The 23,675-nt window shown below is 36.9% G+C and overlaps 1 protein-coding gene across 8 annotated transcripts in view; it reads right to left on the bottom strand.

Moving 5' to 3' along the window:
* Sbf2 (SET binding factor 2) overlaps nt 1-23,675 on the bottom strand; it is a 359,732-nt gene that overhangs the window by 116,202 nt on the left and 219,855 nt on the right. For all 8 annotated transcript variants that reach the window (XM_052713085.1, XM_052713088.1, XM_052713089.1 and 5 more), the window contains 3 exons: nt 17,824-18,028; nt 14,323-14,432; nt 12,608-12,757 (listed from right to left, as the gene is read on the bottom strand). In XM_052713085.1, the coding sequence (XP_052569045.1) occupies nt 12,608-12,757; nt 14,323-14,432; nt 17,824-18,028 (465 nt within the window). The remainder of the gene's footprint in view (nt 1-12,607; nt 12,758-14,322; nt 14,433-17,823; nt 18,029-23,675) is intronic.

Raw genomic sequence — 23,675 nt, 5'->3', positions numbered from 1 at the left:
TGAATCTGTAGATTGTTTTTGGTAAGATTGCCATTATTTATTTATTTATTTAGGTTTTTCGAGACAGGGTTTCTCTGTGTAGCTTTGCGCCTTTCCTGGGACTCACTTGGTAGCCCAGGCTGGCCTCGAACTCACAGAGATCCGCCTGGCTCTGCCTCCCGAGTGCTGGGATTAAAGGCGTGCGCCACCACCGCCCGGCCAAGATTGCCATTTTTACTATGTTAATCCTACCTATCCATGAGCATGGGAGATCTCTCCATTTTCTGATATCTTCTTCAATTTCTTTCTTCAAAGACTTAAAGTTCTTGTCATACAGATCTTTAACTTGCTTAGTTAGATTTACCCCAAGGTATTTTATATTATTTGTGGCTATTGTAAAGGGTGATGTATCTCTGATTTCTTTCTCAGCACATTTATCATTTGTATATAGGAGGGTTACTGATTTTTTTGAGTTAATCTTGTATCCTGCCACATTACTGAAAGTGTTTATCAGCTGTAGGAGTTCCCTGGTAGAACTTTTGGGGTCACTTATGCATACTATCATATCATCTGCAAATAGTGAAAGTTTGACTTCTTCCTTTCCAATTTGTATCCCCTTGATCTCCTTTTGTTGTCTTACTGCTCTAGCTAGAACTTCAAGTACTATATTGAATAAATATGGGGAGAGCTGACAGCCTTGTATTGTTCCTGATTTTAGTGGGATCACTTTGAGTTTCTCTCCATTTAATTTGATGTTGGCCGTTGGCTTGCTGTAAACTGCCTTTATTATGTTTAGGTATGTTCTTTGTATTCCGGATCTCTAAGACTTTTATCATGAAGGGGTGTTGGATTTTGTCAAATGCCTTTTCAGCATCTAATGAAATGATCATGTGGTTTTTTTTTCTTTCAGTTTGTTTATATGGTATATTACATTGACAGATCTTTGTATGTTGAACCATCCTTGAATCTCTGGGAGAAAGTCTACTTGATTATGGTGGTTAATTTTTCTGCAGTATTTCTCTTTTTTATTGGATTCTTTTTTCATACTCTGTCTTAACTTTATTTCATTCAATTGTCTGCAATTTTTTGAATTTGTGTAGGAATTTATTTGTGCCCTCTTTGCCTCATTGGTCATTCTTACAATAATCCTTTTGAATTCTTTGTCTGAAATTGCATCTAATTTGCTTCCACAGATCCATTACTGTGGAATTGGTAAGCTTTGGAGAAGTCATATTGCCTTTTTTTTTTAATTTCTTGTGTTTGTGCAATGAAACTTATACATCTGGGATATGGTATTTGGTTGGATTTAAAAAAAATCATCCATTTTCTTTAAGTCAAAGTATTTGCAACGTTTTAAATGTGACTAGGTTGCAATAGTGATTAAACACTGTTTTTCCCTACTGGGCCAAGGGTTTGTAGCTCAATAATCAAGCCTTTATCACTACAGGTTCTTTTTTTTTTTTTTGGTTTTTTTGAGACAGGGTTTCTCTGTGTAGCTTTGTGCCTTTCCTGGAACTCGCTTGGTAGACCAGTCTGGCCTCGAACTCACAGAGATCCGCCTGCCTCTCACTACAGGTTCAGGGTATTACACTCACACTCTAGTACAACTCTGAGAGTAGAGTAGTATCTCAGAAGCATATACAAGTGATGGATAGATCCACTATGACAACATAGGAATAGCTAAGTAGAACAATCACCCCTTCAACTCCAATACATTTCAGGGAGTAGAGGAACAAGAATACTACAGTGTGTACTAAAATGCCAGTTGCTAAGGGTTAGAATGTAACAAAAATAAGCAGATCAATAAGAGGAACAATTTAGTATTTGAGCAACAGAGTTACAAGAGAGAAGAGTGGAAAGTGAGAACAATAAAGACAAAGGACTGAGATTAGGCAGCTAGAAGTGACCGTAGGACGAAAAGAGAAAGAGAGAGAAAGAGGTAAAGAAATTTAGTAAGCCAATTTAAAACAATCCCAGCTCTTGGTAGGCTGGGGCTGGGAGACATCAACCTCAAGCCAACCTTGTTCTATGGGAAAACCTATCTCCAAACCCAACCCGGAACAGGGCAGGACAAAGCTGGTCCACAAAGCTGAAATGAGATCTTAGGTATATAAAAGTGAAAGAGAGAAAAATAGGAAGTGTTACAGAGTCTGTCTCTTGGTGGCCCCTAAAGCGGCCAGTGGTGCAGCCTGTTTCTATGTAGTTACTTTTGTGGAAGCAGGTGCAATCTCTATGCTGTCCTGGATTTCCATCTTTGAATATTTGGGTTAACAGGAATGTCTTCCAATGAGGACATAACATTTGTGGTATAACATTTCCTATGTTGAATTTTGTGTTGTTTGCTCCACAACCAAAGGGCGTGGATAGTAGAACAAGTGATGAGTACTGTAACTTCAGGAGTTTTTCCATCTCTACGTCATATTATGGCTGTTGGCAACCTTTCTATTGGGTACCTAAGACTCAGTCTCTTACAGCACTTGCCAGCATTTGTCCCTCTTCTGGGGGAGCTGGTGAATCCCAGAACACACTCCAGTCTCTAGTATGGACCAGATTTTCACAAGAAATGCTCAATGGTTCTGACTGAAAGCTTTTCTTTATAACCAGTAGAATCCTGCAGGCCAGGTCTTAGAGTACAGGCTTCTAATACTTTCCCTAGGTTCTCAGAGTGGGCTGCAAAGGGAGGCATCTTTGCCTCTAGAGCCACTGACTCATCAGGGATATTTTTTAAAATGCCTTCTTGCCTCTGCTTTAGTTGTGTGCCTAAAACATAAGATTTTCTTTGGGAACCTCCTTGCCCACCAATTGCTGTCTGCTTGGATGGAAAATCTGCTTAGTTATACATCCAGTGTTTGTTTTTCTTTCTGGAGACAGAGTTTCACGTAGCCCAGGCTGTCCTCAAATTCACTATGTAGCTGTATTAGTTAGGGTTTCTATTGCTGTGATAAAACACTATGACCAAAAACAACTTGGGGAGGAAAGGGTTCATTTGACTTACTCTTTCAAAACAGTACTATTTATCATTGAAAGAAGCCAGGACAGGAACTCAAATAGGGCAGGAACCCTATAGCAGGAGCTGAATCAGAGGCCATGGAGGGGTGCCGCTTCTTGGCTTGCTTCTCATGGCTTGCTCGGCCTGTTTTCTTATAGAACCCAGGGCCACCAGCCCAGGGATGGCACCACCCAAAATGAGCTGGACCCTCCCACATCATTAACTAATTAAGAAAATGACATACAACAGTGGTTTCAACCTTCCTAATGCTTTAACCCTTTAATTCCTCATGGTATAGTGACCCCAACCATAAAATTATTTTCATTGTTACTTCACAATTGTAATTTTGCTAACTATGAATCATAATGTAAATATCTGATGTGCGCGATCCCTGACGAAGGGTCATTAGAACCCCCAAAGGGGTGGTGACCCAGAGGTTGAGAAGAACAGCTCTATGGGTTTGTCTACATCCTGATCCTATGGAGGCATTATCTTTTTTTTTAATTAATTTTTTTCATTTATTTAAGTCCTGACCACAGTTTCCCCTCTCTCATCTCCTCCTGTCTCCCTTTTGCCCTCCTCCTACCATTCACTCCTCCTCTGTTTCTGTTCAGAAAGGGGCAAGCTTCCCATGGGTGTCAACAAAGCATGGCATATCAAGCTGAGGTAAGATTAAGGCAAGGGGTGGGGGATTGCGGAATAGGTTCCCAAAAGCCAGCTCAAGCATTAGGGACAGGCCCTGATCCCACTCCTAGGAGTCCCTAAAACAGACCAAGCTACATATCTATCACACATATGTAGAGGGCCTAGGTTGGTCCCATATAGGCTCCCTAGCTGTCAGTCCAGAGTCTGTGAGTTCCTATGAGCCCAGGTTAATTGTTTCTGTGGGTTCCCTTGATGACCTTGACTACCCCTGGTTCACACAATCCTTCCTTCCTCCCTCTCTTCAGCAGGATTCCTGGAGCTCAGCCCAGCGCTTGGCTGTGGGTCTCTGCCATTTGTTTCCATTGGTTACTGGATGAAGGCTCTCTGATGGCAAGTAAGGTAGTCTGCAATCTCATTACAGGAGATGGCCAGTTCAGGCACCCTCTTCCACTATTGCTAGGAGTCTTAGCTGGGGTCAGCCCTGTGGATTCCTGGCACCAAGTTTCTCCCTAACCCCCAAATGGCTCCTTCTATGAAGATATCTCTTTCATTACTCTTTCCTGTCCTCCCCACAACCCCCTCAACCTGAACCCTCATGTTCCCACTCCCTCACTCCCCAGTTTCCTGAGGAGATCTCTTCTATTTCCCCCTCCCAGGGAAATCCATGATATGATAGTGTACACAAGTGACCCCAAAAATTCTACCAGGGAGCTCCTACTGCTGATAAACACCTTCAGTGATGTGGCTGGATACAAGATTAACTCAAAAAAAAATCAGTAGCCCTCCTATATACAAATAATAAATGCGCTGAGAAAGAAGTCAGGAAAGCAACACCCTTTGCAATAGCCACAAATAATATAAAATATCTTGGGGTAACTCTAACCAAACAAGTAAAAAACCTGTATGACAAGAACTTCAAGTCTCTGAAGAAAGAAATTGAAGAAGATATCAGAAGATGGAAAGATCTCTCATGCTCATGGATCAGTAGAATTAACATAGTAAAAAATGGCAATCTTACCAAAAGCAATCTACAGATTCAATGCAATTCCCTCAAAATCCCAACACAATTCTTTACAGACCTCAAAAGAACAATACTCAATTTCATATGAAAAAACAAAAAACCCAGGATAGCCAAAACAATCCTGTACAATAACCAAACTTCTGGAGGTATCACCATCCCTGATTTCAAGTTCTACTACAGAGCTATAGTAATAAAAATAGCTTGGTATTGGCATAAAAACTGACACATGGATCAATAGAATCGAATTGAAGACCCTGATATAAACCCACACACCTATGAATACCTGATTTTTGACAAAGAATCCAAAATTATACAATAGAGGCAATTTTCTTAACTGAGGTTCAGATGATTTTAGCTTGTGTCAAGTTGACATAAAACTGTCCAGCACAGTAGTCAAGGATAACCTTGATGTTAGGTCCTTCTGCTTTCCCCTCCCAAGTGCTACCTTACAGATGTACACCACCACGCATGGCTGACTTTGCTTGAGTTGCCCTGTGGAGCTTTTATCATCCACACCACCTCTCCCTTTCTTAGGTACATGTAATATTACACACTGGTGTCTCACATGTGCAGGAAGACTGTGAGTTTGAAGTCAGGTGGCCAATTTTAAAAAGATTTCATCTAAGAAGAATATCAGCTAAGCAACAAATCAAAATTTCATAGCTCTACATTTTATGTCAATGTTCTGTCTCAAATTAATCCTTATTTTCTAATGTATAGTCAGTATCCATATGGACATTTAGTTATTCCAATATTATTATTTTTATTTTGGTTTTTTGGGACAAGGTTTCTCTGTGTAGTCCTGGCTATCCTGGAACTCACTCTGTAGACCAGGCTAGCCTCAAACTCACAGAGATCCACCTGCTTCTGCCTCCTGAATGCTGGGATTAAAGGCATGTGCTACCAACAAGCTTCCAAACTATTTGTAAAGACACAAAACCATTTATCTCCCTATTTTATCATTTCAATGCGTTTGTGAAAAATGCCATAAATATGGGTCTACTTATGATTGTTCTTTTTCACTGACCTAGCATTGATGCATTATCTTGATTAACCTGGGTTGTTATGTTTTAAAATTCTCCAAATTTGTTCCTTTATCATGTGTAATTCTAAGTCTATAGTACTTCCACAGAAATTTAAGAATCAGTTTGCTAACTTCTAAAAGAAGGCAGCTATAATTTTGACTTAGATTGCATTTAAAACATAGTTCATTTATAGAGGGATAAATGACATCTTAATAACACTGTCTTCTACATCCCTTGAGTCTTTACTTTTAATGATTATGTAATTTAAACATAGTCATTTTTGTTAGTTTCGTTATTTTTTATATTTGATCTTTTATTTAGTATTTTAACTGTTATATATGCATGTTAGATAAGTAAATATAGTCTTAGGGGGAGGTCTAAGTTTGTCACTGGTTGGTGTTGAAACTGGATCATGCTCATGGTTTTGGACCATTTTACAACTGTGAGCTCATGTTTTATTGAACTTGATCTGGAGAATACTGATTGCTTAAATAGGGGATACATTACTTAAAGAAAGATGTATAATTGCTTCTCCTGGCATGCTACTAAGTGGGGATTACTTCTTATTTTCAGTGTTTCTATCTCAATGTAAAATTTTCAGGTTTAACCAGCTGTCCAAGCCTTAAAGAGACCAAGGTATAAGTGTGATCAAAAACCTGCTGATTCAGGGGCTGAAGAGATGGCTTAGTGGTTAAGGGCACTGGCTGATCTTCCATAGGTCCAAGGTTCAATTTCCAGCTCCCACATGGTAGCTCATTGTCTGTAACTCCAGTTCCATGAAACTGGCACCCTCACTGACATACATACAGGCAAAACACTAATGCACATAGAAATAAGTTTTTACAAAACCCTTTTTTAAAATCGTGCTGATGCTTAAGGCTTGGTTCATTCTATTTGTTCTTTTCTTAAGAGTACAGGGGAAACTATATTTGGAGATACTCTCTTCTTCTTGAGAACCGTGTATCAAAATTATGATTTATGTTTATTTGAAAATTTTCAATGTCTTTTTCTCAAAGCATGGAGTTAAACATAATGAGAGAAATGGAAAACTTTATTGGGTTTTCAAATCATAATTTATTGTTAAAAGATAGTAGCGAAGATCTAGACATAATAAAAAGCTTTAAATGGAGGTTCAATTCATGATTTCTGATCCCTTGTTTTGAAAATATGATCCATTTTTTGAAATGAGATGTTATGTAGGAATTAATCACACCCTGTATAAAACAGTACTGTGAAAAATTATCTTGGCTTTGAAAGAGCCTGATAAACAAAGTAGTTGTTTTGCAGTACTGATGTTCCTTTTGGTTTTCCCTCGAGGGCAAGAAAGAGACTAACTCCTAGGTCATGAAAAGAAAGATTACTAAGTGTTTGAATCACTAACTAAAAATTAGTTCATTTAGTTAATGTTTCTTTCTTAAAAATATCAACACAGATGTTTGGCCTGCTTTTAAATTCTATGCTTTTGTAAAGGGTATTAATAATGTCATGTTAAATCCCTTTATGCAATTCCAACAAACAGAGACACCAATAAACCCCAAGTTGTAAATAAAGAACTCACTCACACAAGGACACTACATGTAGGCCCATTTGTAACCACAAAGAATGCTTATATGATGGCAAACAATGGTAGGAACATTGATAAACACAGGGACTATGCTTATGTGCATCTGAAATGTTGACTTATGTAAGTACTTATGTAAGTAAGGTGTATTTGAAAGAAACAAAAATTATGATTGTACTTTCTATTTTCCAGAAAGATGAGTATTCAAAGAACAAAAGAAAAATGCAGTTCAGCTTCCTATAGGTCTGTAAATGACATGACTAATTGTATATGTTTTAGTATGTGTTTTAGATTAAGTTTAGACAAGACCTTAAAACATAATCTTAAAATGTGAAGCTTCAAGTTTTGAAACTTTAGTCCATAAATGGCACAGAAAACACTGATAGAAAAAAACTTCCAATACAGTTTTTGTAGCTTTAATATCAGTCATTAAGAAGTTGGGAAACTGTCTAACTTTAGGGCTTCTGAACATCTTGATTTGTCAATCCTACTTCTTTGGTCTATGATTTATCGATAGAAAAAATTACTATAACAAAGTAACAAAGAATATGTGGGCTTTTTGAAGAGAAAATTTAGTATGGTTTATTCTTTTCATAAGGGTGCACAAAGTTTATTTTCTATAAAATAATTTTTAATTATAAAAGATATGCTCTTATTAATTATTGTGTGTAATTAAAAGAATTTAAATTATAAATCAAAACTATTAGAATTCATGAATTCCATCCAATAGAAAAGTATACTATTAAGGACTTAGTGTAAATATCTTTCCAGACTTATAATCAACTATATGTACACATGTATGTAATTACAGATCAAAAAAGAATCACATATCTACTTTATGTAACTACCTTTTACCCTACCTCTAATATATAACGCAAGTGTTTCCATACCAGTATATATGTAGATTGACACACTTCTATTTAGAGTTGAACAGTCTTTCAAAGACACCACTATTAAATAAATCAATATCAAAATGGTAACTATTTAGGTAACTATTTGAAATTCCACAGGGCCTCCTGCATGCTAGGGGTGGTCTATCACTGAACTAGATCCCCATCTCCACAGCCATATCTTGATTTTGATTTTCTTTGTGGCTTTACCACCTATGTTAATATCACTAAGTTAAATATTTCTAGATACTATATGCTTTTGATTTTTTAATGTAGAACCATATTGTCATTAAGCTGTCTTATACAAAGTATCTTAAGAGTGAACCATATTGTTACCTGTAGCTGCAATCTGTTCATTTTCTCTGCTAAATAATACTCTACAGAAAGAAAATTTATCTATTTATATATTCATTCTATCACTGACAAGTTTCAGTTTTCCTACTATTTAAGATCTCCTTTATTTTTTAATTATATGTCTAGTGGCGGGTTATGTGCACATATGAATATTGGTGCTCACAGAATACAGAAAAGAGAGTTGGAGTCTCTGAAGCTGGAGTTAAAGGTGGTTTTAAGCCACCTGATTTGAGTGCTGAGAAGCAAACTCTAGTCCTCTACAAGCTATTAACCACTGAGCCACCTCTCCAGGCCCAAGTGTTTCTGTTTTTTTAAATAATGCTGCAACGAACATTTTTGTGCATATCTGGAGTGAAATTCTAGTAGAATTATTGTATCTAGGGTAAACATTAGAGTCAAATAGTTGTTTTCACTGTATCTAGTGTAAACATTAAAATGAAGTTGTTTTAAAGAAGTATGATGACCTTGAAGAAATCATTGTAGAAAACAGTGATTGTTCTCTGTTATCTACAGTTATTTTTCTGAAGAAGCTTTACAGCCTTTGCAGGACTTTGGTCACAACATGGTCCTGGCACACCTGGAGTGTCTTGCATTATGAGGTACTGCAAACAGTGCACAATAAGGACTAAAGTTATAGGAGTGTGATGTTTTCCTTCATGAAACATATAGATTAGACCAGGGGCTCTGGTATGAGGAACTTGTTTTACGCCCCCCCCCCCAAAAAAAAACCTTTTGTGTAACAATCAATAAATATGCTTCTGCATGGCTGTTCAAAGTTCATTCATCAAGGCTGAACCTCCCTGCTGCCACAGAGCCTGAATTACTTCTGGAGTGACCCTCTTTTTTTAATTGTGCCATGTAACTCAGAACACTGATACACATCTCTTGGTGTATCTATAGGCAAGAGAACATCTACTGGAATAACTAGGTCCTAGAATATGATTCATATGCAGCTTTACAAGGTAATGACAAATTATCTTCTTTTCTATTATCTTATTAATCATAACTTACAAAGTTTGCTTTTTTAATTTTACATTTTCATACAAGTATATATTGTATGTTAACAATATTCCCCCAAACTATTTTCTTTTCTTTTCATGCCCTTCCCTTCCCATAAGACCTCCACGTTCCCCTATGCTGGGGGATGTCTTTCTGTATGCTGTGAATATGTGTTGTTCCCATTGGTTAATAGACTGACTGCTTTGGCCTATGGCAAGGCAGCTCATAGGCAGGTGGGAAATCCAGGACAGAGACAGAAAAAGGAGAGGCACAGGAGAGAAGAGACACTAGTTGCTGCCAGGAGAAGCAAGATGTGAAAGTACTGGTAAGCCATGGTCATGTGGCAACTTATACATTAATAGAAATGGGTTAAGTTATAGGAGCTAGCTAGCGAGAAGCCTGAGCCATTAGGCCATATAGTTTGTAAATAATATAAGCCTCTGTGTGTTTACTTGTCCGAGGGGCTGTGGGATGGGTGGGACACAGGAAAACTTCTGGCTACATCCCTAGACAGTATTGTTTCTAATTTCCTATTATATATACAGACATAAGTCTATCTATATAAAATCTAGGAACCACAAATGAGAGAAAAGATATATTTGCTTTTATGAGAGTAGTTTAATGCTTAATATGATTACAAGTGATTGGGATCCTTTTCAGAAAGTTCTTCTGTAGGCTGATGTCTTGAAATGTTTTTCTCTACTTTGCCTTCTATAAATTTCAGAGTTAGAGACAATGATTCAGTTTCATTCTTGTACATGTGGATACCTAGCTTTCCCAGCATCACTCGTTGAAGAGGCAGCTTCCTCCACAATGTGTGTTTTTGGCATCTTTGTCAAAAATCATATGGTAATATCCAAGTCTACATTTGGTTATGCTATCTTATCCCACTGATCTACATGTCTGTTTCTATGCCAGTGTCATGGCGGTTTTGTCATTATGGCTCTGCAGTATAACTTGAGACCAGGTCTGATAATACCTCTAGTATTATTGGTTTTTCCCAGGATTGCCTTGGCTATCCGGGATCTTCTGTGCTTCTATATGAGTTTTATGATTTTCTTTCTATTTTTGTGAAAAATGGAGGAATTTAGGTGGGGACCACATTGAACCTTGAGATTGTTTTTGGCAAGATAGTTGTCACACTATCAATTCATGAGCATGGTGGTCTTTTCATCTTCTAGTGTCTTCAATTTCTTTAGTGTTTTAAAGTTTTCACTGTAGAAGTCTTTCACTTCCTTTATTAGGTTTATTCTAAGGTATCTCATTTTTTGAGGCAATTGCTTACAAATATTTTTAAGGGATTTACTAGTTTATACATTGACAGCATAGTTTATAAGTTATGTAACCTTATCAACACTTGTGCATTTCTTACAGGAATAGATTTTCTTCTTTAGACCACTTTTTTTCTTTTTCTTGTGTTTTTGTTTTTCACCTGTTAGTTTTTTAAGACAGGGTTTCTCTGTAGGTAGGCCTAGCTGTCCTAGAACTTTGTAAACCAGGCTGGTCTCAAACTCAGAGATCTGCTTGCCTCTGCCTTCTGAGTGCTGAGGTCAAAAGTGTGCACCATCACTGCCTGGCCTAGACCATCTTTTTATACACTTATTAATTGGATAGTTTTCTTTACATGTTTTCCCCATTTAAAAATTAGGTTATCTTAAAAAAATCTACAGATGTTATTACAGTTAAGATACAAATTTGTTGGCAATTATATGCTTTACACACATCTATCAGTCTGAAGTTTGTATTTTCATGATTCTGTATTTTTATAGATGGTCTCACTGTGTAGTGCTGGACTGTCTCTAACTCCAGACCTCTTGTGTTAGCCTTCCCTCATAGGATGAGGTGGTGTGCTACTATATCTGGCCTGTGTTGTCACTCTCCCTAGCCTTTATTTATTTGATGAAAAGAAGTGGGAAATTTTAACGTAGTCAAATCTTTTAAGATTGGCACTGTTGGTGACTTAAATAAATCTTGCTCTACCCCATGTGAAACTGATATTGTGTAGTGTGAGGGTACATACTTTTGGTGTTGGTTTTTTTCTTTTTCTTTTTTCCAAAATAGGGTCTCATTATGTATCTCTGGCTGTCCTAGAACTCACTTTATGTAGACCAGGCTACGTCAAACTCACAGACATCTGCCTGCCTCTGCCTCCCAAGTGCTGGAACTGAAGTTATATGCCACTATGCCTGGCACATGTTGAAGGTATATTATGTGTATGCGGTCATCCACAAGTCCCACAATTATTTACGGAGTTGATCATAATTCTGCCACTGTTCTAAAATGCCATTTTCCTGTAAAGCACATTTCAATATGAGTGTGCATCTTTGGGCTCTTTCTTCTGTTCTATTGGTCAATGTGATTATAACTTTGCCATTTTATATTATCTAATTATTTGAGAGCTGACAAGGCAAGTCTCCATGACTTGTTCTTTTTCTTATTAGAATAAGGTTGGTATTTACAGAGGATTTTGATCTTCTGCTTGGATTTTTGACAGGAACTACATCACCAACAGAGATTATTTTGAGAACTGACTGTGATCATATACTGTACCTTCTCATTTATTTAGCTTTCTTTCATCTACAAATTTTATTACCAATTATATCCTGTGGTTCTTGTTTCTACTACACTATACTTTACATGTATTTTATTTATATCACTTGGCATTCAATAATTCTCAATATTTAAAGAGAACAGGATGACAGCCAACAAGGAATCCAGATTGCTTCTTCTAATTTGAGTCTTCATTATTTTGTAGGAATGTTATTTCTGTAAGATCATATACCTATTCTGAAGCCCATAGGAGACTGCTTCTTATAATTCAGTCTTTTATCACTGGATTATTCATCATTAACTGTTCTCTGCTTTAACAGTACAACTAAAAACTGATTGAGGAGTGACATGACTATAGGATTTTGTAATATATGACTCTATGCCTTTAAGATATTGCTCATATTACAAAATCATCATAGTAACACAGTACTTGTCTAGAGAAAAGAAAGAACAAAGAAGTGAGCATTTACATCAATTAGTGAGCAAGTGATTCGATGATCATATCTTCATTAGCCACAGCAGCCTCAAGACATTTATATTTCAGTAATTAATACATCTGGAAAAAAGGTATTTCTAAAAATCACTCAAGATTACCTGCAGAGTACAATTCATCATCCTTATTATGTAGTCAAACTGCTGATGATCCAATATTGCCCGGTTCTGCTGGACATGCAAACCCAGTTCTTCAGTGAGACACTGTCTTGCTGCTTTTCCTTTAAGGGCCCTTAAGGCAGCAGGAAGGGTCTGAGGACAAGAGAAGTCCAAGTGACCAAATGTACCTTCAAGCAACCACACTGAAAATTCAAGAACATCCTGTCAAGTATTTAACAAAGTTCCTAGAATTGAATTCCTAGGAAACAGGTGATTCACTGCTAAGACCGATTGTAAAAGAGATTTGTAATTATATGTTCATTTGTAAGACAGCAAGAAAAACAAGTACAAGTAGCTTATAATGTAGGTTGAGAAAACATTAAATTCACCCCACCCCAGACTTCATAGAACTTTAGTGGCTAGACAGACTGCTGCTTAGACCATGACTCAAAGCTATAGATATTTAGATCTCTTTAGATATATTCATTAAAGCTCTCATTATAAGAATATTAAGAAATGGCTCCTCTAATTTACCATATAAAGCCTGTTCATTTGCATATAGTATTAAAGAGCTTATTTAATTTGGAAAACATAAAAAAAAAGAAGGTACAAATTAGCAAGAAAAGAAAAAGTATTAGAGCAGGAGGGCCTACCAACACTAGGAGCAGATATAAACACAGCATGCAAAGCCTGGTATGACGGCATCACCTGTATGCAGAGGGGCTGAGGCAAGAGGGTCAGTAAAACAAGGCCAATCTAGACTACTACCCAGTGAGACATCGTCTCAAAAATCTAAAACCAAAACAAACCAAAGTAAGAAAGAAACAGCATGCAAAAGCTGAAGGCAAGAGAAACAAATAGGAAACCCGCCACATTTGGAGATAGATATATCTATCTCCAAACCAAACCAATCAACGAACAAATAAATGACCAACAAAAACATGAAAAAGTGAGAAATGATGGGTTATTCAGTATAGTAGAAAGCAACTATACATGTTTACCAGCCCCCTGTAGCAGATGTTCAGAACCGTGATCATGAGTCACCAAGCAAAGGCTATGTTATGTTTAGCATGTTTCATTGAAGAAAGCAAGAAAACCCAAAGAGGCACATTTAAATTGTAATATCAGTTTCTAGTATGCTCTAGACAATTTAACTAGATTCCTTACAAAAAAAAAAAAGAGAAGAAATTATATATAAAATAAAGTATGTGAAAAAAGGTTCAAAGAATCGTGCTTTAAAATAGGAGAGAAAGTGGCTAGAGAGATGGCTCAGCTGTTAAGAATGTGTATTGCTTTTGCAGAAGATACAAGTTCAGTTCCAAGCACCCACATCAAGTGACTCATCACACTCTAACTCCAGCTTCTGGGGGTCTGATGCCATGGCCTCTACAGGCACCTCTGCACTGCTCACGTGTATATAGCGTTCTCTCTCTCTCTCTCTCTCTCTCTCTCTCTCTCTCTCTCTCTCTCTCTCTCTCTCTCACATACACACACACACAATTTAAAATGATAATATTAAATCTTTATAACAACTAGAGAGAAAAACTGACTACCAAATTCTCTTGTGGGCAGAGGCTTGAACTAGTCTTAAATTTTGGACACTATTCATTTAAAATGGCTTAAAGAGACAAAAGAGAATTAGAGAACAGATCACTTGCCAACTTCAAAATGTAATTCTAAAGGGAAAATATTAAATAGGAAAAACGTTATTTTATTACCTTCTCAGTCTCCAAAGTTTTATTTTCAAATATGAATGAGATGCAGTTTCTAACAACTTCCAGTCTCTGTGCACTGTTGAAAACTGTTATCACTTTATCCATTATTGAAACTAGTGGAAGAATATAAAGAAAACACAAATAAATTAAAACCAAATAAATTATACAATGACTAGTCTAATCTTTCAAATCCTGGGCAAAATTAAAATAACAAATGCCATGTAATAAGAAAAATACTATATATTGTTCATGGTAATAATCTTAAAGTGACTAAGTTTTCCCTTTGGAGGATACAACTTAGTTCACATTTCATAACAATGAAGAGGCAAATTAATCAGTATAACACTTGCAAATATATACTCATCTAACAAATCAACTTCGAGATATACCCAGAATGCTAAGCTAGAGCTAAAATGGGAAACAGCTCCACAATCATGAGATTTTAATACATCTCCCTCAACTGCTAGGGAAGAAGAGACAAGATTCAGTAAAAAAAAAAAAAAGACAGTCCATAGCCTCACCTCTTCCTCTCAGTCTCATATCGAACTTGAGCTTGAAGAGGTGAGTCCAGTCTTAAAATAGAGGGCCATGATCCAAAGGAACCAGAACAGTTGAGAAAGCTGTTTATTGGTGGTCTGGGCTTTCAAACTACAGATGATAGCTTAAGAGAACATTTTGAGAAATGGGCACACTTACAGACTGTGTGTTAATGAGAGATCCCTAAACAAAATGTTCCAGGGCTTTGGTTTTGTGACCTACTCTTGTGCAATGTGTGCTCGGCCACACGAGGTTGATGGGTGTGTGGTGGAACCAAGAGAGTTGTGTCTAGAGAGGATTCTGTAAAGCCTGGTGCCCATTTAACATCTAACGGTGAAGAAAATGTTTGCTGGTAGAATTAAAGAAGATACAGAAGAATATAATCTGAGAGACCACTTTGAAAGGTATGGCAAGACTGAAACAGAAATTAGGGAAGGCAGGCAGAGTGGAAAAAAGAGAGAATTTGCTTTTGTAATTTGGATGATCAAGATACAGTTGATAAAATTATTGTTCACAAATACCACACTATTAGTGGGCATAACTGTGAAGTGAAAAAGGTCCTTTCTAAACAAGAGATGCAGTCTGCTAAATCACAGAGAGGTCATAGAGGTGGATCTGGCAACTTTATGGGTTGTGGAGGAAACTCTGGAGGTGGTAGAGGTAATTTGGTTGTGGTGAAAACTTTGGTGGAAGAGGAAGCTATGGTGGTGGAGGTGGCAGCAGCAGAGGTAGTGGTGGTAATGGTAGATAAATGGATTTGAAGGTGATGGTGGCAACTACGCTGGTGGTCATTGTTACAGTAGTAGAGGAGGCTATGGTAGTGTTGGACCAGGATGTGGAAACCAAGGTGGTGGATCTGGTGGTGGAGGAAGAGGATATGATGGTTGCAATCAAGGAGGAAATTCTGGTGGAGGTAACTGTGGAGGTTGTGGGAACTATAATCACTTGCTCAGGCAGTCCCTATCATGATGGCTATGAATCTGGTGGTGGAAGTGGTGGATATGGTAGCAGAAGGCTTAAAAAAAAAAAAAACAGTAGAAAAGGGCTCCAGTTTTTAGCTGGAGAGAGTAAGGAGTTGTCAGGAAAGTGGCAGGTGACTTCAAGACAGTTGTTCCAAACATATTATAGGAACTGTAAAAATCTGCCAATAAAGGAATGATAATCCACAGTCAGAAAAATTACTGCAGCTTAAACAGGAAACCCTTCTTGTTCAGGACTGTCATAGCTACAGTTTGCAAAAAGTACAGCTATTGATTAATGCAATGTAGTATCAATTAGATACATTCCTGAGGTCTTTTATCTGTTGTAGCTTTGTCTTTTTCTTTTCATTACATTAGCTATATTGTCCTGTAAATTGTGATCGTGATACCAGGAATTTTAACTTTTAAAACTCCTTTAAAATTTAAAATTTTTAAAATTTTTTAAATTTTAACTTAAAATTTAAAATTTTTAAAATTTTTTAAATTTTAACTTAAAATTTTTAAAATTTTAACTTAAAACTTTTAAAATTTTAACTTAAAAAAAAAAGAAAAAAGAAAGACAGTCCACAAAAGAGGAGAATGTATTTACAAATCAGATATCTGATAAGGGAATCACTCAAAAACTACAGAAAATTCTAGTAATTCAATAATAAATAGCTCAAATTAAAATTAGACAGACACCCTTTTATTTAAAGACAGGACTCACTATGTAGCCCTGGCTGCCCTGAAACTTGCTACATAGACCAGATTGGCCTCAAATTCAGAAATTCACCTGCCTCTGACTCCTGATTGCTGAGACTAAAGGTGTGCCACCATACCTGACATCAGAGACATTAACAGAAGATGCAGAAAAGGCAACAAACATAAAAAGCTGCTGAGCATTCTGGTGCTGGGGGGGTGTCACATTCTTGCCCATTGCTGGTAAAGTATAATGAAGGGCAACTGCTGTGGAAAGGAGGGTCAGTTCTTAAAAACACAGAGTATCAGACCCCACCCCCAGTTCCTTCCTGGGAATGTACTCAAGAGAACTGAAAACACATATACACAAAAGTTGTGCACCAGTGTTCACAGCAGCATTATTCATAAAAGCCCTGAAGCAGAACCAAATGTCTATCATTTCAGGAATGATTAAAAAAGGTCAAATGTATTATTTTTCCCTTATTGTTGAATATTATTTCCCCCTTACTGTTGAACATTATTCACCCACAAAAAACAATGCCATACTGACATATGCTGCCATAAAAACGTTGAAAATATTATACTAAACGAATAAGTCAGTCACAAAAGAATACATGGTACATAATTCCATTTATACAAATGCCCATAATAGGCAAATTCATGAAGACAGGATGTAGATTACTCTCCAACCTGGAGAGAAGGTAGTTCTGGAAGGAAGTAGGAAATCATTGACAACAGGTACAGAAGAATGTTTTTAAATGGCTTAAGAAAATGTTCTCTAAACTAAACAGTGATAATGGTAGAGTTAACTGTGAGTTACTCAAAGTCACCACACGGTATATTTACAGGAGAACTTTTGATATGTGAACTACAGTTCAGTAAAGTGTTTTAAGAAAGAAATAGATTTTACAGTGGCAACAGTCAGATAATTATCACTTTTTCTGAGAGGTAGTGTGGATGGAGTATCTGAGTGTTGGTAGTACTTTGATTCCAGTTCATGAGCTTGTTCATTTTTTAAAATCATATACTTTCTTTGCTGTGTCTTGTATTTTGATAAAAGGACACACAGCTTGTTTTTGCTCTTGTGGTTTTGAGACAGAGTCCCACTGTGTAGTCTAGGTGGGTGTTGTACTCCCTATATAGCCAAGTCTGGCCTAGAACTTGGAGCAATTCTGCTTTAGCCTCCTGCATGCTGGGGTTATAGAAATGTGCCACCACCCCATTTCATAAAAGATTTATTTTTGAAAGGAGCAAACATACACATACACACACACACACACACACACACAAAAAAAAAAAAAATACATACCAACAGGTGGACCTGCTGGCACCACACATTTCTTTTCTATTCTTGTAGCAGGAGGTGCATTCTGGTTCTTAGCAAAATTTTCCTGTATTAGTTCCTGAACCCGGGCTTCATTAATTTTTGGGAAAGGAAGAATATGAACTCTCAGGTGGGATCCTTCTGTTGGGCGTGGAACTTTCTGGAACGCCATATGGGGGTTTGGATTCTCCTGTAGCATCAGACACAAATAAAAGTATCCAAGTAAACATATTTAACATAACAGTGGAAAACAGGAAGAATAGAAGAGCACAGAGTTACACACTGGAATCAGGTGAGTGGTTATACATTCACATACATGCCAATGTACATACAATACCAGAATCTCTGAGACAGCTGGTCTTCTTCCATGAATATGTTCCTTGCTTAGATTTTAGATCTGATTGCATTAATTATGTGAATACCTCAATGCTCAATCCTTGGCCCTTTACTCTATTAACACTTAAATCCCTTCGAGATCACTTCCAGTCATTTAATTCTGAATCATAAAGATATCAATGAGTCAATGTTCTTTTTTGAGGAGGGGTTGTTTTTATTTTTGGTCTTGTTTTGTGAGACAGGGTTTCTCTGTGTAGCCCTGGCTGTCCTAGAACTCATTTGCAGACCAGGCTAGTTTTGAACTCATAGATCTGCCTAACTGTGCCTCCCAAGTGCTGGAATTAAAGGTGTGTGCCATCACTGCCTGGCTTGATTCAATGCTCTTAATCTGAGTGTTCTCCAATTCTACAGTCTTCTTTTTAACTCTACACAAAATATTTCCACTAAGATTTAAAATAACATCTTCAATTTAGGTCTAAAATGTAGTCTATCTATAAATCTATTTTACTCAGTCTTGATCACTGCAGTGAATGGCATATATATTTTTTCCCTATCATTTCTGTGGAAAGATTGGTCATCTTTAATCCCCGTTTCTAACATACAATTATTCATTTCTCTTATGGACTTCATCTTCAGAGTACATTTATAATCTGACTATTTCTCAATTTAGTTAAGCCAAAAGCTCTTATATTATCCAGTATATCTGGTCCCCTTGGTTCTGCCCTTTTCCGTCTTCCAACAGTGAAGACACTGACTTCATTAAAAACATGACAACTCACCACACAACCTTGCTCAGTGAAGTGGTCTCCTCAACAGAGTGAAACCCAAATTTATTAATGAGACTGCAAGATCTAGCCTTTCTATGCAACTATATGCTACATCCATTTGAGCCAGGGCTCACAGGCTTTCCTGTTCCTACCTTAAGTCCTTGGCACACAACTGTTCCTTTGGTCCAGAATACTTCCCCATTCCCTCTGAATTTGTGTTTCTTATGTTCATCCTTTCTGGATACCTTACCAAAATTATATTGCCTCCCATAATACATCCATTATCTTCCTTTTCACATAGTATGGATTTTATTTATTGTTTAGCCTTGTCTTACTCAAAGGAAGCACCACAAAAGCAGATGTTTTGCTTAATTAAAAAGATATTTTTAATTAAAAAATTTTAAACCATTTTATTTTGCTTTGTGTATATGTATGTGTGTTTCTGTGTGCATGTGTGCATGTGCATGCAGGTGCCTGTAGAGGCCAGAGGAGGACATTGACTGTTCTGGAGCTGGAGTTCTAGGTGGCTATGAGTTGTCTAATGTGGGTGCTGGAAACTGAACTCCAGTGCTTTACAAGACCTCTGGGCCATCTCTCCAGCCCCATGTTAAAGAGGTTTTTTGTTGTTGTTGCTGTATTTTGTTTTGTTTATTTGTCCTGTTCTATATACCTGTTGCAGGAAAAAACTGAGAGGCATGCAGAAGATACTAAAGTATTTCCCACTGTATCCTAGCAAGTGGGAAACAATGACACACATCAAAACTGTAATGATTTAATTATTTTAAAGTTTTTGGTGCAGGAGATTGAACCCAAGACTTTCTATATGCTACCAGTGAGTGGCACTCCCTAACCTTACCAGCTAATATTTTTAAATATTCTAGGAGCAGCATGAAACTTTATCTAGCATTGGGTTAAGGAGGATTCTATTTCAAATCCTGAGGAGAGTGGAATTTATGTGTTCTCTAAAGTTCTCTAGGGAAGGCTGCTTTACAACCTTTCTTAGACCAATTCTAGCATTTATTATCCTTCTGCCACCAGAAAATTCCTTACTTCCACTGAACCTATGCTATTCATGGTGTAGACTAAACTCATTAGTATCCTATAACAAGCTCTTGTCAGTTAAAAATGGTCAACTGTCACCACCTATTAGAACTGTTCCCCCAAATTCTTTTTGGTTATGTAGCCCAGACCCAGAAAAATAAAAAGGTAGATCAGGGCAGAGGACACAGTAAGCATTTCTCAAAACACAATGGAAATAAGACTGCTTTTTTTATGGGTCAAACACCATATTTTCATTCTTGTACTGCTCAACATGTGATGCTAGATAAATAACTTTACCTAAGATAATCAGGCTTATGTTACAAATTTCCTTGAGAAAGCAAAATTGTATATTTAGTTTTTTCCCTGAAATTCTACCTGGAGTTAACACAAACATCACTTGTCTGTATTCTCTGTACTTTCTTCAAAAAGTAGTACATTTATTTGCTTTGATCATTAGCATGATTCTATTCATATATTCTCAAAATATTTAATTAACAATTTTATAAATACAGTGCAGTTTTTCTAGTGTGGAGAGGTAATTCATAAGGATCTTGAATCCTGAATCCATTATGTATATTTATTATTTCTATTTTGACTTAGTTTTGTAGCAATTAAAAAGCCCTCTGCACTCTATTTCAAATGCAGTAATAATAGTCATCGTGACAACTTTTAAACATTTTTGTGTGTGTATATATGCTCACATGTGTATCAGCGTGGGTGGACACCTAAGGGTGTGGGTGGATGTCTGAGGAAAGTTCTGGTTGTTGGTTCTCACCTTGCATCTTGTTTGAGACATTGTCTCTTTTGTTTACTTCTATGTAGGCTAGACTAGCTGGCTTGCAAGCTTCTGGTATTTCTCCTGTCTCTACATTCCATCTCCCTACAGACGCACACTGAAGTGAATTATGGACTTGGACACCACTGTGTCTTGTTTTTACATGAGCTCTGGGGATCTGAACTCAGGTTGTCAGGTTTGCCTGACAAGGGCTTTACCCACTAAGCCATATACCTAGCCTCCTCATTTTAACAACTTTTAAAACATTAAAGAAAACCCTTTTGTAATAATACAAGTATCTCTGAGTTGCATTTTATTTTTCTTAGTATCTCTATTACCTTTTCTAACAATGACTTAAGGTTGTTTAGAAAAACAAAAGGTACATGTAGCACTTCTAGTCAAAATCTGTAACATGGCATGTTTATTTTTATAGGCAAGAACAAAGACTCCTAAAAAGTCAAGGAAGTTCAGAAGAACACTATAGCTTTGATCTTACATGCCCCCCAGTGGCTCATATGCTAGGCTTTGTCACCAGCCATTGGTGCTCTTAGGAGTGCTAAAATCTTTAGGAGTTAGGGACCAGTGGAAAGAAGTTACATTAGAGGGTATGCACACTTAATGGGGATATCGGCCTCTTGGCCCCTTCCTGTCTTTGCTTCCTAGCCACAGTAAGATGCACACTAGTCATGATAACTACGCTACCAAAGCCCCAAACATCAGGGTCTAGAAGCTATTGTTTAAAGTATCTGAACCAGAGAATCAACATCAATCTTTCCTCCTTGTAAGTTCATTGTTTCAGCTATTTTGTCCCAGTAACAGGGAACTGAGCAACAGAGAAAATGGGTGAGTCAAGGTTTCCAGATGTATCCAAACCTATACAAGCTTACAACTATTAGTGAAGGGTTAAATGGACAAATTGAACAGACAGCCCAGAAACAAGATTAGATATGAAAATATGGTAACACTAGGTACATGTTCTTATATAGCATGTTTTAAAATGAAATGCATTCCTTTCCTTTCTAAGATCGCAACACCAACTACTTACATGTTAGTAACAATAGTGATTGCACTTGTGGTCAAGTAGCAGCAGTAGTCTACACATAAATCACTAATTAAAGAAAAGATGTTGCTCATTAACAGTATTCCTATAAACAAAATCAGAAAAACTGTAAACCAAATCCATGCAACAAGTATTTGAAAAGCCCATGTTAAAAGTTCAAGGTGATCCTATCTGCAGCTGCAGAAACATTCTACATTACAATGCAGACCTTAGAGAAATTTACTAAATTATCACATTCTGTATTTACAGGATGCAAATCTACTATCTGGTTTACTGGCTGCTGTGTCTGTCCACTACTGCCCTCTAATGGGCAGCATGTTAAGTGTAAAGGACCACATGTGTCATCTGAAACTATGCTTGGACCCAGAAGGACAGCAAGGAAAGGAAGCTCAGGTTAGGATTTGATGTATTCAAGGGGGTCTTAGAAATATCTACTCTTACTTCTCACTATCAAGAGGTTTTGACTCGTTCCTTAGGTTATAGATTTAATTAAAAACTGTAGTCCAGTTTTGCTGCTGAAACAAGGAAATCCATTATTTCCTGAGAGTCCAAACCAATGAACAAATTTTTACTTGGGTTCAGAGAAATGTAAATACAAAGTAATAACCAAAGCCTTAGACAACTGAACAAGGTAACATGGAAACAATTATGTGCAAGTCAACCAGAAGGAACAGTCCGAGAAAGTCTGGATAAATTCAGCCCTACCAATGAAGTAAATTTTAAATTCTGATGATAATTTTCAAGACATGGTCTTTGTAATCCTGTTATAGTACACACAGGGAGAAACTCACTGTTTTTCTCAGCCTTGAAAAAAATTAAAACATATATTCCATATAGCTGGGGAACATCAATTTTTTTCTTCCTTTGCTAGACTAAATGAGATTATATACAGCTTTTATAGAAAAGAAGGCTGAACATACATGTCAAATAAAGGCAAAACGAAACAAAACAAAAATCCTAAGATTCACTGGGAATACAAAGTAGGCAATAGCCACACTAGAAAAAAAATTCATCCTACAAATTTGACTTAGCAGTGAATAACAAATCAATGTGACTTTGTTAGAGGATACTAAATATTCAAGATTAGCTCAGATACTTAAAATTGTTTAATGTCCACTATTCAAACCTAGCACTCTGGGGGATCACACAAATCCTCCCAAATATAGTTGAAGACATTATTATTATTGATGATGTAAATCACTAAATACTACCAATATAATTGGACTCTTGAGCTGCCTGGCAGTATGTAAGATTGATAGAGTGAAATATTCTTGATTTTCCAACCTGATAAGCCTTTCAAGGATAGAGTGGAGTATTCTTGATTTTCCAACTTGATAAGCCTTTCAAGGATCACTCAGATGCATCACAGTCTCTTAATTAACATAATACATTTGGTGTTGAGGATTTCCCATCTAATATGCTGACTGTTTTACCTTCACTGGATGTGCTCCTCAGTCTTACTACTACTAGCATTTTAAACGGGACCATTCTTTGTTTACAGTGGGAATGGAGAGTCCTCATGTATTGTAAAAGCCTGTATTTACTAGATGACAACAGCACAGTCTCTCTAGCCATGATAACTAAAAGTATCTTCTGATATTGCCCAATATGACAATGTCTCTAAATACAGTGGGAGGGCCGAGTTTTTTTGAGAATCATTACTTTAATGACTCCAGATGGAGAGTCTCTATTCTTAATTAATTTTATCACAAATATTAAGGCAGCATTTGCATATAATGATTAGCTAAGATAATACACATTCACCTGCTGAAATTAAAACAATAGCCACAAAGAGGTACTACTGCACACTTATGAGAATGACTGCAAGAAAAACAAAGAAACGGAAAATAGCAAATGA

This window comes from Peromyscus californicus, unplaced genomic scaffold (genome assembly GCF_007827085.1).
Source record: "Peromyscus californicus insignis strain IS unplaced genomic scaffold, ASM782708v3 Scaffold_4__1_contigs__length_199733344, whole genome shotgun sequence".
Lineage (NCBI taxonomy): Eukaryota > Metazoa > Chordata > Mammalia > Rodentia > Cricetidae > Peromyscus > Peromyscus californicus.
Note: the sequence above shows the minus strand (reverse complement) of the source record. Positions and strands in the feature narration are given on the sequence as shown.